General features: G+C 42.7%; 1 protein-coding gene across 1 annotated transcript in view; it reads left to right on the top strand.

Moving 5' to 3' along the window:
* The window catches only part of washc5 (WASH complex subunit 5), a 35,922-nt gene extending 22,746 nt beyond the window's left edge, over positions 1-13,176 (top strand). The window contains exons 20-29 of the mRNA XM_056286084.1: positions 485-609; positions 3,016-3,178; positions 7,506-7,608; positions 7,698-7,777; positions 9,614-9,717; positions 10,533-10,662; positions 11,255-11,351; positions 11,990-12,143; positions 12,363-12,450; positions 12,914-13,176. Coding sequence (XP_056142059.1) covers positions 485-609; positions 3,016-3,178; positions 7,506-7,608; positions 7,698-7,777; positions 9,614-9,717; positions 10,533-10,662; positions 11,255-11,351; positions 11,990-12,143; positions 12,363-12,450; positions 12,914-12,970 — 1,101 coding nt within the window. The 3' untranslated portion in view covers positions 12,971-13,176. The remainder of the gene's footprint in view (positions 1-484; positions 610-3,015; positions 3,179-7,505; positions 7,609-7,697; positions 7,778-9,613; positions 9,718-10,532; positions 10,663-11,254; positions 11,352-11,989; positions 12,144-12,362; positions 12,451-12,913) is intronic.
* Positions 13,177-14,632: the final 1,456 nt, after the last annotated feature.

Below are 14,632 nucleotides of genomic sequence, written 5' to 3'. Positions count from 1 at the left end.
AAGTGGTTCGGATAATGGATGGAATGGATTATGATGGGGTGTATCGAGATCAGTCTAGGACGCCACGAAAGGCCATCTAGGGAAGGTACTACTCCTATACTTAACCCCTTAACCCTGTAGCAGAAGAATCACCTATGTGGACAGCCTATTAAAGGACACTGGGGTGGCGAATACAGGAGCTAAAAACGATCATAAAACAGCGGGATAGTTGAAAATGCCATGTGGAAGCAGTTATGGGGCATCCTGATGGATGACCTAGGTGAGGTGTAAAGAGACAGCTAAAACAAGCTAAAACTGCTTGTTTCAGACAGAGGATGAACTGAGGGGCTGCTTAAAGGGCTGGTATAAGATAAATAAGGATTTTTTTTAACTGAATCATGTGAAGCTACTCTAATGGAGCTCCAGAATAAAATATAGAGCTGGAATAAATATGATATGGCCTCTTTAATGGATTTGCTAATGTGTTGATTTTCTTTATTGACAGATCCAGGACTGGCAGAGTGTTTATCAGTCCACTCACATTCCGATACCCAAATTTCCCTCTGTAGCTGAGTCTGCCACCTTCATCGGCCGTCTCTGCAGAGAGATTCTCCGAATCACTGATCCCAAGTATGTCCCTCCTTTGCACCACTGTTTTAGTACACATTGATAGTTTTTCATTATTATCATTATTAATTTATCAAACAAGGACCATACACAAAAACATTAATCTCAAAATGAAAAAAGATGATTTATGCCAGATTTAGCAATTAGCTATTTTCCATCTGCGGTCCCTGGACAGGTACACACAGAGTAATCACCAGAAACTAAAAACATTCATTTACATGCAACTCCATTACCTAGTCTATCACACTAACGATTATATAGACAAATCTACAAGCACATATCAACATATGAATACCAGCACATTCATCCAGCACAACTGTAAAATTAAATTTCATTACAAAATCAGAATTATTCAGTCATACAGCCATAGTTGTCCTTTATGGCCAAAAAATATTAGAAACAAAATACATCATCCAGTCTTACTGGTTCCATGATAAATAAGTGAGTGTTAGTACTTAGCCCACATTATAAGGAGTCTCATAATAACCACATAAAAAGGCAACTACCTCTAGAAATGGAAGAAGCTTGAGAATTAAGTCTCAGATCTTTCCAGTAATTTATTCAATTTATTCAGCATTTTATATGTGTTTAGGTCAGCGGTGGCTAACCATGTGCCATGGAGAGCCATGTGTATGCAGGTTTTCATTCCAACGCGGCTCCACACCAGGTGATTTCACTGATTAGCAACCCTTCAAACAAAGAGGAAGAATGTATCAGTGAAATCACCTGGTGTGGAGTTGGGTTGGAATGAAAACCTGCATACACGGTATGGCACATGGTTAGCCATCCCTGGTTTAGGTGGATGTTTAGGAGAGATTGCAGTGGAGTTTTTAACTAGATTGTTTATCATAATCTTAGAAAGTGAGAGGATGGATGCCTGTGGGGAAAAAGTATTCTGGTATCGATTTTCAAGAATAAGGGTGATGTGCAGAGCTGTAGTAACTACAGAGGTATAAAGTTGATCAGCCACAGCATGAAATTATGGGAAAGAGTAGTGGAAACTAGGTTAATTGGAAAGGTGATGATTAGCAAGTGGCAGTGTACTTTCATGCCATGAAATAGCACTACAGATGCAATATTTGCTTTGAGAATGTTGATGGACAAATATAGAGAAGGCCAGAGGGAGTTACATTGTGTCTTTGTGGGATTAAAGAAAGCATATCACAGGGTGCCGAGAGAGGAGGTGTGGTATTGTATGAGGAAGTCTGGAGTGGCAGAGAACTAAATAAGAGTGGTGCAGGTATGTACAAGGACAATGATATGTACAGTACAGTGACAGTGGTCATGTGAGGACTAGGAATGATGGATGGGTTCAAGGTGGAGGGATTACATCAAAGATCGGTTCTGAACCCTTTCTTGTTTGCAATGGTGATGGACAGGTTGATGGGTGAGATCAGGCAGGAGTCTTTATGGACTACAATGTTCGCGGATGACATTGTGATCTGTAGCAACAGTAGGGAGCAGGTTAAGGAGAGCCTGGAGGGGTGGAGGTATGTGTTGTGGAGAAGAGGAATGAATGTCAGTAGTAACAAGACGGAATACATATGTGTGAGTGAGAGGAAGGACAGCGGAATGGTGAGGATGCAAGGAGTAGAGGTGATGAAGGTGGATGAGTTTAAATACTTGGGGTCAACTGTTCAAAGTAACGGGGAGTGCGGAAGAGAGGGGAGGAAGACAGTGAAGGCAGGGTGGAGTGGGTGGAAAGAGTATCAGGAGTGATTTGCGACAGAAGGGTACCAGCAAGAGTTAAAGGGAAGGTTTACAAGATGGTAGTGAGACCAGCTATGTTATATGGTTTGGAGATGGTGGCACTGACAAAAAGAGGGGGTGGCACTGGAGGTGGCAGAGTTGAAGATGCTAAGATTTTTGTTGGGAGTGACGAAGAAGGACAGGATTAGGAATGAGTATATTAGAGGGACAGCTCAGGTTGGACGGTTTGGAGACAAAGCAAGAGAGGCAAGATTGAGATGCCTTGGACATGTGTGGAGAGAGATGCTGGATATATTGAGAGAATACTGAAGATTGAGGTGCCAGGGAAGAGGAAAAGAGGAAGGCCAAAGAGGAGGTTTATGGATGTGGAGAGGGAGAACATGCAGGTAGCTGGTGTGACAAAGGAAGATGCAGAGGACAGGAAGAGATGGAAATGGATGATCTGCTGTGGGGACCCCTAACGGGAGTGGCCAAAAGTAGTAGTAGTAGTGTTTTATTTGTGTTTGGAATTTAATTTCATCATTTACTGTGACTTTTGCCAAGAAGAGGGAGCTCTCAACTAAACGGACTGAACATATAACACAAGACATTGATCGTCGAGCCCATCCTATTATTAATGTAGTAGATAATATAATTCAGTAAATCTTGTAGTGCTTATTGCCCTCTTGGGGAAAAAAATGCTCCATATGAAACATCCAGGGTGACGTCCTACATCGATCAGATGAACACCTGGTATGACCTGAGGAGCCACCAGGAAGTAACCAATAACAGGCTCTTCGCTGAGATTCAGGACACACTTGGTACCTTCGGCCTCAACGGACTGGACCGTCTACTCTGCTTCATGATTGTCAAAGAGCTGCAGGTAAATAAGCTTAGTACAAACAAACATGCAAATGAGTTTCTGAATTATAATTTTACACATTTAATCGACTGTAAGGAGGACTTGTGCATGTGTGTGTGCATGCATGCGTGCGTGCGTGTGTGTGTGCGTGCGTGTGTGTGTTCAAACCCTGCAATCAGGTGTGTGTGTTTCGCACAGGGTGATGTGATGCGTCTAGTACAGTGGTGCAGTAGTTGGAGGAAAGATGCGTGCTTGCTTATTGCCTGCTTTTCTAACCTCTCGCTTACAGCTTGCTGCAGTTGGCTAGCCCTTGTGGTGAACAAGGAAGCAGCCCAGTGTGTAAGCCTCCACCCGCCAGTACATAGCCTCCTCGTGGCAAGACACAGTAACCGGGCACCTTGTGGCCTCAGGCAGTCTTAAGAGCTGCACTGGTCCCCAGAGGCTGTTCATGGTTAACCACTGCTCCGTTGTCTTATGGGAAGTCTTTTGAAACAAATGTCAGGGGAGCACACCCCGAGAAAAGCAACGTGTTTGGTGGCACACATTAGGCAGTTCTTCGACAGTCACGATGGGTTACTGGTTGTCCTGGGTATAAGCCCTTGCCACCAGGAACAACCTGTCATGGCAAAGACGGTGCTACTGGGGACTGCGCACCCCCTGTGGCACGCTAAAAACCTTGTGTAGGTAGGTCTCCACCTCTTACCATGTTGTACAATATCCGCCCTTTTATCCGGTTGAAGTCTGGTGGCATTGGGGTGTCTGGTGACTGGAGCAGGGTAGAATTGGCCTGGGAGCTCCTAGTCAGAGCCCTGCACATCAGCGGCATGGGGTATAGCGTCGCTAGCAGCTGGGATTGAGTGGCAGCTGCTGTGAGCAGATCCCCATGTGACTGAGCAGCCCTATTTAGGGACCACACTGCTCATCCTAATTGGGGAGGGGCTGAGAAAAGGTGGCCTAAAAATTGTACACTCAACCAACCTCCTGGGTAAGTTACGGTGCCTACCGGGAATTCTGTCCTGAGGGAAAAAAAAGAAAATGATCCAATTCAAATTGGTAACATGGAATGTTAGGGCTTGCCTTGATAATGATGGCAACAGACCACATCAAAGGACCGCGCTGATTGCTGAGGAACTGAGACATGACAATGTGGACCAGGCTCCTGGGTGAAGGCTCTCTGAGAGAGGAAGGAGGAGGGTACACCTTTTTCTGGAGAGGCTGTCCCCTTGGCGGATAACATCAGCATGGTGTTGGACTGGTAATCAAGAACAACATTCTACCCAGCCTCACTGAAACAGCCACCAGACTAAGTGAGAGGCTAATGACCCTCTGTATCCCCTAGCAAAGGCACGCTATGCCACTCTGTTAAGTGCATATGCTGCAACACAATGACAATGGTGTGAAGGACAGCTTCTACCAGCAACTAGATGAGGCCCTTCATTTTATCCCAAAAAAGGACAAGATCCTTTTTCTGGGAGACTTTAATGCTAGGGTAGGAAAGAACAATGGTATATGGAGTGAAGTACTGGCTAGGTATGGGGTTTGTCAGGTTAATGCAAATGGTCTGGGGCTGCTTATACTCTGTGCAGAGCATGACGTTACCATTACGACCACACTTTTCAGCAGAAGACCAAATACAAAACATCTTGGATGCACCCATGATCTAAACACTGGCACCTGATTGATTTTATCATAACAAGACGTGCTGACCCGGGCCATGAGAGGTGCAGAATGCTGGACGGATCACCGCCTGATCATGACCAAGCCCCACATCAGAGTGTGCCCCTCACAGTGTCTCAAGAAACCCATAAAAAAGCAACTGAACTGTGCTAAATTGAAGTCAGCCCCAGCACGGAATGAGTTCCATCGGTCTGTAGGCATGATGGCACTAGAGTTTGAGGCCATTCTGAGTTCGGACAATTCCATGGATCAGAAATGGACCTCCCTAACCTCATTGCTACATCAAGCTGCAATCGACTCTATAGGCTACAGAGCCAGAAAACTTCAGGACTGGTTTGACGATAACTCTGACACCATCACAGCCCTGCTGGAAACGCGTAGGGCACACAGGGCTAATCTCAACTGCCCTGCATCCGCCATCTTTTGGCAGCATTGGCAAACAGCACGTAAGGAGGTGCAAACAACTTTGTGCACTCTGCAAAATATATGGTGGATGAAAAAAAGCTCACAAGATTTAATCATATGCTGTCAGAAATGATATGCACAACTTCTACAATTCTATAAAGACTATATATGGCAGTAGGAACCGTTCTATCACACCCTTAAAATCAGCAGACGGACTGACAACCCTGAAAGACCAAAAGCGGATCCTGGCAAGGTGGGCTGAACTTTTTGAAGCCCTACTCAACCAGTACTCACCAACCCACCAATCCAGCCTGGAGGAGCTGCCAATTCATCCCCCCAACCCAGACCTTGACACTGTGAATCGAGAGCTACTTTGGAAAATCCTGAGAACGTTTGGCTGTCCAAGCAAATTTGTGAACAGTCTATCACAGTTCCATGATGGGATGGTGGCATGGGTGGCCATAGGAGGACGGGAATCGGCGCCCTTTGATTTATGCACTGAAGTAAGGCAGGGGTCTGTGCTGGCACCGGTACTCTTCAACATTTACCTCCTATGTGTCACAAAACTTTTTCCATAAAGATCTGGAAGACGGTAGTGGGATCACAATAGACTTTAGGCTAGATGGAAACCTCTTCAACATCTTAAGGTTCCAGGCAACCATCAAGTTGTCTGCATTCATTCATTCATTCATTCTTGTAACTCACACACCAGAAGACCTGCAAACCATCCTTGCCACAGTTGTGAATGTCTACAGCAGACTGGGTCTATCAGTCAACATCACCAAGACTGAGGTATTATGCCAATGGAGATCCACCCACCCACCCACCATGCCTATCTTCATTATAGAACACCAACCACTCTCAGTTGCTTCATCTTTCAAATACCTGGGCAGCATCCTTTCTGAGGGCTGCAAAATTGATCATAAAACTCATAATAGAATCAAACAAGCCTCTTTAGCCTTCAGCAAACTCCGACGTCCACTGGCGGGAGATCTGCTATAGAGGTATAGAACAGCTGGAAATGGAGAGGAATGTGAAAAAACAACAAAGAAGACTAAGGAGACACACAACCACGCATGCCCCCACTAACTCAGACTTCATATGCCCAACATGTAATAAAACTTGTGGATCAAGAATTGGACTCTACAGTCATCAAATAACACACCGTTAACGAGGAGGGACGTTATCGTCGGACTCAATGGACTACCAGCATATTTATGTGTGTGTGTGTGTGTGTGTGTGTGTGTGTGTGTGTGTGTGTGTGTGTGTGTGTGTGTGTGTGTGTGTGTGTGTGTGTGTGTGTGTACATACACACAGAGTGTTGTGATGCGTCTAGTGCAACAGTGTGTAGTTGGAGGGAAGGTGCATGTGTTCTTCCAACCCGCTTGTGTCCTTCCTGCCCTTAGCTTGCTGCCGCTGGCTAGCCTTTGTGGCGAATAGGGAAGCATGCTAGCGTGTAAGCCTTCCCTTGCCAGTACATAGCCTCTCCTTCACCAAGACTCCTGCCAGGCCTCCCCGTGGCCACACGTGGTAACTGGGGTCTTGTGGCCCCAGGCTAACTTGGCAGGGGATCTCGGAGCAGCAGTGGGCCCCAGAGATATGGTGTGCAGGCCCACCCTGGTGGACATGCCCTGGCACCTATCAACCACTGCCCCGCTGCCTTGTGGGTGAGTCTGGGAAGACATAAGGCTAAGGGAGCTTACCCCAACAGAAAAGCAAGCTGTGGCGGCACGCTTCGAGGCGGTTTCCGAAAAACTGGATTTCCGGCAGCCCACTGCAGTTGTGTGGAGGTGCCGGTCGTCTAGGGATCCCCCTTGCCATTGGAACCATCTCCTCTACAATCAAGTCATGTGGCGTTGGGAGAAGCGCACCCCCCATGCCACTTTAAAAACCATCTCTGCGCAGGTATCTTCTGCTATCTGAGTCCTCAAAGGACCCACAAATAGAAGGAGATGGTCATCATCGGGCACGATGGACAACCAGCAAGTGTGTGTGTTTTCAAAACCTGCAATCGGGTCTTCACTTCTATCTGGATCCCACCTGTTATGAAGGATGTCACACAAACTAGATGATTATGTTTTATTTTATAGGCTGTGTTTTGTAACAATTTCTGCTCTGACTACCTGTGATTGTGATTCTACAGTATGCTCAAACTGCATGTGTTTGTGTCACAGGAGAATTGGCACAAAACCGGTGCTGTTATTTGCAAGTTTTTACTTTAAATTTTGCTGAACATATTTGTACCTCAAACAATTTCCCTCTTCAGAACTTCCTGACGATGCTTCAGAAGACAATCCTGAGAGACAAAACTGTCGTGGATGTCTTCAAGGCCATGATGGGTGCTGTCAACCCAGTCCAAGGCATTGTGGGTATGTAAAAGCTTTGAAAATACTAGGAAGGGTCAGGATTTCATCACTCTTAAAATGTGACTTAATTTTTCATTGTTTTTCTGCATTAGCTAATGCCAGCAAAGTTTACACCAATGCTGTGGCCAAAACACAGAAGGTCTGGGGGCCATATTTGGAAGCGATCATGAAGGTACTACTGAATGTTACCATGTTAAGCTTTTTTATACATGAAAAATATAGTTGACAAGTAAACAGTTTTATTGGGGAAAAGTGTATCATTGATCGGAGAACTTGAGCTTACTGCTACATTTGTCTCAAAAATCCGTGAACAATTGCAAGCCAATCCACATGATTTATTTACAAATGCAGGTTCAAAACCTGAGATGCAACATAAAGACATTATTTGTATAACATAATGTGAATTTAGAAATGTTTTTTTAACTAGATTGTTTAACACAATCTTGGAAAGTGAGAGGATGCATGAGGTGTGGAGAAGAAGCATACTGGTACCGATTTTCAAGAACAAGGTTAATGTGCAGAACTGTAGCAACTACAGAGGAAAAAAGTTGATCAGCCACAGCATGAAGATATGGGAAAGAGTAATAGAAGCTAGGTTAAGAGGAGAGGTGACGATTAGCGAGCAGCAGTATGGTTTCATGCCATGAAAGAGCACCACAGTTGCGATGTTTGCTTTGAGAGTATTGATTGAGAAGTATAGAGAAGGTCAGAAGGAGTTACATTGTGTCTCTGTGTATTTAGAGAAAGCATATGACAGGGTGCCGAGAGAGGAGGTGTGGTATTGTATGAGGAAGTGGGGAGTTGCAGAGAAGTATGTAGGAGTGGTGCAGGATATGTATGAGGGAAGTGTGACAATGGTGAGGTGTGTGGTTGGAATGACAGATGGGTTCAAGGTGGAGGTGGGATTACATCAAGGATCGGCTCTGAGCCCTTTCTTGTTTGCAGTGGTGATAGACAGGTTGACGGACGAGATCAGGCAGGAGTCTCCGTGGACTATGATGTTTGTGGATGACTTGTGATCTGTAGCGAGAGTAGGGTGCATGTTAAGGAGAGCCTGGAGAGGTGGAGGTATGCACTGGAGAGAAGAGGAATGAAAGTCAGTAGGAGTAAAATGGAATACCTATGGGTGAATGAGAGGAAGGACAGTGGAATGGTGACGATGCAAGGAGTAGAGGTGACAAAGGCATATGAGAATAAATACTTGGGGTCAACTGTCCAAAGTAACGGGGAGTACAGAAGAGAGGTGAAGAGGAGAGTGCAGGCAGGGTGGAATGGGTGGAGAAGAGTGTCAGGAGTGATTTGTGACAGAAGGGTACCAGCAAGAGTTAAAGGGGAGGTTTACAAGATGGTTGTTAGACCAGCTGTGTTATATAGTTTGGAGACAGTGGCACTGACGAAAAGACAGGAGGCAGAGCTGGAGGTGGCAGAGTTGAAGATGCCAAGATTTTCGTTGGGAGTGACGAAGAAGGACAGGATTAGGAGTGAGTATATTAGAGGGACAGCTCAGGTTGGACAGCTTGGAGACAAAGCAAGAGAGGCAAGATTGAGATGCCTTGGACATGTGTGGAGGAGAGATGCTGGGTATATTGAGAGAAGGATGCTGAATATGGAGCTGCCAGGGAAGAGGAAAAGAGGAAGGCCAAAGAGGAGGTTTATGGACGTGGTGAGGGAGAACATGCAGGTGGCTGGTGTGACAAAGGAAGATGCAGGGGAAGAAGTGGAAACGGATGATCCGCTGTGGCGACCCCTAATGGGAGCAGCCGAAAGTAGTAGAGTAGTAGTCGTAGTAGTAGTAATGTGAATTTGGAAATGTATTTGTGGAACTATTTTCTTCAAATACAAACTGATAGGTATTTGTATCTAGGAAAAGACATGTGATGGATGTGTGTAAATCATGCTGTCTGCATTTATTTGTTTATTGTTTCTCCAGATTTATTTATTTTCAGAGTGTATTTGAGGCTATAGTCCCACAGCAAAAATGGCTTTTAAATCCACGCATCCTTTGTAGGTTGGTCAGATGCAGATTCTCCGACAGCAGATTGCACACGAGCTGAACTATTCCTGCAAGTTCGACTCCAAACATTTGGCTGCCGCTCTGGAGAACCTCAACAAGTTAGTCTTCTCTAATGTAGGGGAGGGAATTGTAGGGTTCAAATGGTGTATTCAACTTCACTAAGAATACAGTTCTGTATGAATACCGGGTTGAAACATGATTATCAATAATATGGGGAAAGAAGGTATAGTAATACTTTGACTATAACATATTTGAACACCCCCCATCAAAATGATGTACGTTAAAATTTTGGTGGCAAAACAAATCACAATAAGAATCTGTTTTTAGTAGCCAAGAAAGTTTATTCATATAACAAATTTCACTTAATGGATTTCTCACAGGCATACTTATTACATAGGTATGCCTGTTTGTGCCTATTATATACAATAAGAAACATAATATAAATTTATACAACTCGGTAGAATATGTCCCTAATTAAGTTGTGTAAATTAAGTGTAATCATAAAACTATACAGCCTTAAACACAGCCAATTTAAGGGGCATATAAATACACAGCCTCATCTTATCGCTTTAAGTCATGATAGGAACAATACCTGCAGCAATGCTGATGTCATGGTGGGAAGTAAGAAACAAAAGGATCAAAAAGGTACTGCTATCTATATTGTCCTTTAAACTGTCATTGCCTCAAACTGTTGCTCATTATCCTTTGTATTCTTTACATACTTTGGCACTCACTTTGAACAAAAGTACTTTGAATGGAATTGCAGGACAAGCATAAGGAGGACTTTTCCCCCAAGTGATAAAAAATCATGCGGAACAGTAAATTTAATTATTGCTCTGAATCTGACTTTTGTCCTGATGCTGTGATTCACAATATCACCTCTCTTGATTTATTCTGGTGTTCATTTTGTTAGGTCTCTGCTGGCAGACATTGAGGCCCACTACCAGGACCCGTCTCTGCCTTACCCCAAAGAGGAAAACACTCTGCTCTATGAGATCACTGCCTACCTGGAGGCTGCAGGCATTCACAACCCACTTAACAAGGTCTGAAGTTATGCTGCTTGTTTGTACGACAATGAATTCAGTTTAGCTCATCCTAATCACATTCTTCATTTGAAATAAAGATTTAGTCTAGGACTAACCTGTTCCAAGAGAAGGTACACAAAGATGCTCGCTTAGAGACAACGGGCCTCATTCATCAATCATTCATTCGCATGTACAAATTTGTTCTTACACACCCGTGGAATATTTTAGCCCTGAAGTTTGTCTCAGAATTTAGACACCAGTTGGCTAATATTGATGTCTTTGCAGGCCTGGGTGATTGCTCGCCACAAGAGGCAGACAATAGATGTTAGGGAGAAGGAATTACAAATAACCATCAGGTTTTGTTTCTGACTGTCAGACATTCTTGAGAGCTAGAAAAATTCCATGGGTGTGTAAGAACAAACATGTACGTACCAACAATTGATGAATGAGGCCCAATATTTCTTGTTGTCGCTGTCCAGAAAGTGCTCATGTTGTCAACACTCTGAGTGATCTCTTTAAGAGTTTATGGTTGGCTTATATTTTCTGTTATGTTGGCTATAGATAATAGTAGAGTCCAACCAGTGATTGTTTCTGTCTGTGTACATCACAGATCTACATTACCACGAAGCGCCTCCCCTTCTTCCCAGTCATAAACTTCCTGTTTATTATCGCCCAGCTGCCTAAACTACAGTACAGTAAAAACCAAGGTAAATGTTTTTGCTCTCATATTTTGGTAGAATGCAGGGGTCAACTGTTCTGAGGGGTGAAGTACCACAACAGGGAAACAGCCACTAGGAGGTGCAAGTATTTGGTCCAAAGAGGCACCGCTTCTCAGTGTACTCCAGTCAAAGTTAATATGCTGTTAATGTCAAGATCAGCTCATTTTTGACACCAATTATAGGTCCTTAAATTTGTTTGTAATGGCTAGATGTTTTGGTCCTGGGGTTCAGTTGCATTTCCATAGCCTAGGAATGGCACAAGTGTTTTTCTTTCTTGTTGTTTTTTGAGAATTGACCGAAGACTATGATTCTCAGCATGAGACAATATGCCAATAGTAGGATGATGAAGCAAATGAAGCTGTGAGCTATGCTGTGAAAGAAAACCAGTCGCATTTTAATGATAAAACCAGTTTGCTTACACTTTTGGGTCACAAAAGCTTCAGCTACCTACCAAGTGAGGTTAGAAGTTACATCAAATGAAAATGATGGTGTTAGTAAGGGACTATTCATGAAATGTCACAGGGATGTGTTTGTGAGAGTCCTGGTCAGTGGTGTGCAGTAGGGGATAATGGGAGTCCTGATCAGCATTCTTATGGCACTTGGTGGGGGTACCTATCTTTCTGCAGGTATGACGTGCAGGAAAGCTGCAGACCCAGTCGACTGGCCCCCCCTCGTACTTGGCCTGCTCACTCTGCTCAAGCAGTTCCACTCCAGATACACTGAGCAGTTCTTGGCTCTCATTGGCCAATTCGTCCGCTCTCTTATGGAGCAATGCACTAGGTAAGGAAACGGACATACGTAGTACTGTGGGAGCATTACCAAAACTTTTTTTTCTTACACTAGTGGTTCAAACATAATTTTAGTGCCAGCAGATGAATGTTAGCTTTGTGTGAAATCTGCTTGATCTAACAAAAAAAAAAAAGAAAAAAAAGGAAGAAAAGAAAACCTGAAATGGAATTCAGTTTTGGCTCAATAAAGTAATGTTTAATTCCACTACAGTCAGAAGATACCTGACATGCCTTCCGATGTGGTCGGAGCTTTGATGTTTCTGGAAGATTATGTGAAGTACACTAAACTGTCACGCAAGGTAGGACAACATTCATGCAAGCACTGCATGATGAAAGAACTACACCCTTATTCCTGTAATTTCCTGTCGCATTTTGTTGACATTTTACAATAATAATGATGATGGGGATTGCATACTGCATGACTTCTTGAATTAGACACAGCTATAGATTACATTTTGTACCCAGCCACTGAGGATGCACAAGCCAGTGCATCCTTAGTGCCAAATGGGGAGGGTTGCGTCAGGAAGGGCATCCGGCGTAAAATCTTTGCCAAATCAAATATGCGGATCATAAATAAGACATCCGGATGATCCGCTGTGGCGACCCCTAACGGGAGCAGCCGAAAGTAGTAGTAGTAGTATAGATTACATTTTGTGGAGAATATTTTGATTAGTATACAACTTTATACAGTTTAATATAATCTGTGATAGTTATGGATTGTATTTTATTTCTTGCTTCCTTTTTTTTGTTGCATTTCTTTAGGTGGCCGAAGCCCATGTGCCCAGTTTCATCTTTGATGAGTTTAGGACTATATTGTGAAGATGTGGATACAGCCTTTTCATTGGAAATGTTTTTGTTGTCTTCTGAATAATTTTATAACACACTTCATGTTTTCATTAATAATGTCTTAATATGCAATTTCACTGTACAGAGATTAAAAACAATTTTTTAATAGCTTATATCATGTTTTGCCAACCTGTCATGTTGTGCCATTGCCTGATAAAATTCATTGTCTTTACAATAAATCATGCTGTTGATACTCTTGTTTTGATTTTAGCTGCGCACGCACGCACACACACACACACACACATATATATATAGATAGCGTTTTTTTCCGAAACCGTCAATGGTGTTGAGTGCTTGACTAATGAGGAGCAGAATACCAATGCATTAATGCATAGCATACCTGCTATGCATTAAAATCTTTTTTTCCCTGTATCTGTGTTGATATATATATATATATAAAATCCAGTGAGTCAAGTAAATTCTTTATGAGACAACACAAGCCTGTTTCACAGCTGATGATTGCTTGTGGCATGAAACAGGCTTGTGCTGTCTCATAAAGAAATTACTTGACTCACTGGATTATTTTGCTCATTTGTTGAGCACTTTCCCTTGAGTGTTTCTTTTAATAAAGTTATATATATATATATATATATATATATATGCATGCATACACACACACATATATATATATTAGGATGCATACTGGGAGCTCCTGTTTAGGGTCTTGGTGACTTGCCAATAAATGTCAATTACAACAAAACAAAACTACACTTTTATTAACGATGCAGTTCAGTGGCTATTTGCATCGTGTTTCATTTCCATGCTTTGCAGTTCATATCATAAGCAGCATTATGAGGGAAATCTGGGTTCTGTTAGGTTCCTGTTTGTTGTTCCCACGCTGTTGAAGTCTGGTAGATTGCTCAAAATAATGTTATTTCTTAAAAAAATCAAATTGCTCCACACCCAACTGTTTGATTTCAGTTTGAATATATTATATCCTAGGGTGGAGGTCAATTCTGTGTGAAATTTCAATTACATTCAACGTTATCATTTCAATAGCCTTTGTTTAGATAAATCCAGCTTTTTTCGACCATCCCACTTACTCCTAATCGACAAATGATTAAACATGGTTTTAGCAATGGAAACTATCTTAACTGCTAACTAAAAATACTGCTAATTTAAGAGTATTTCCATCACTTACAATTTTGAAAAATGTATTGATATAATATCAAAACGAATGCTCATCTGCCCATTTCTGGTGACATTTTCTCTAAAAATGTTACTTGTACTAACAAATTGAAAAACAACCAAAATTCAAACACCACATTAACCAAGCGTGATTCGGTCAGGTAGACGTCACTGAGGTTAGAAATCAGTCTGAGGGAGGAAAAAAAAGGTTAACAAAAGGAAATCTTTTGAATTCATAATATATTTGAAAACCAACATTTCCCCTAAGCAATAGGTACGTTTTCTTTTGCGCAAATATTTTTTTTCTTATTCTTTAATGGGCTTCAGTGGAGCGAGGCCCAGTGTAATTTAGAATGCTTTTTTTGTTGGGATTTCAGAATTTAGACTGCTTTACTGTTGTCATTTTAAAATGCAACTGCACTGTATTGAAAAATCGTCATTGCTATTTAACTGGGAGCTTGGGTTTCTCCGGTGTATGGTTAGGTTACAGCGTGATCCGGAAGTAAA

Source organism: Lampris incognitus, chromosome 9 (genome assembly GCF_029633865.1).
Source record: "Lampris incognitus isolate fLamInc1 chromosome 9, fLamInc1.hap2, whole genome shotgun sequence".
In the NCBI taxonomy this organism is placed as follows: Eukaryota; Metazoa; Chordata; class Actinopteri; order Lampriformes; family Lampridae; genus Lampris; species Lampris incognitus.
The sequence above is the reverse complement of the archived record's forward strand: the minus strand, read 5'-3'. Positions and strand labels throughout refer to the sequence as shown.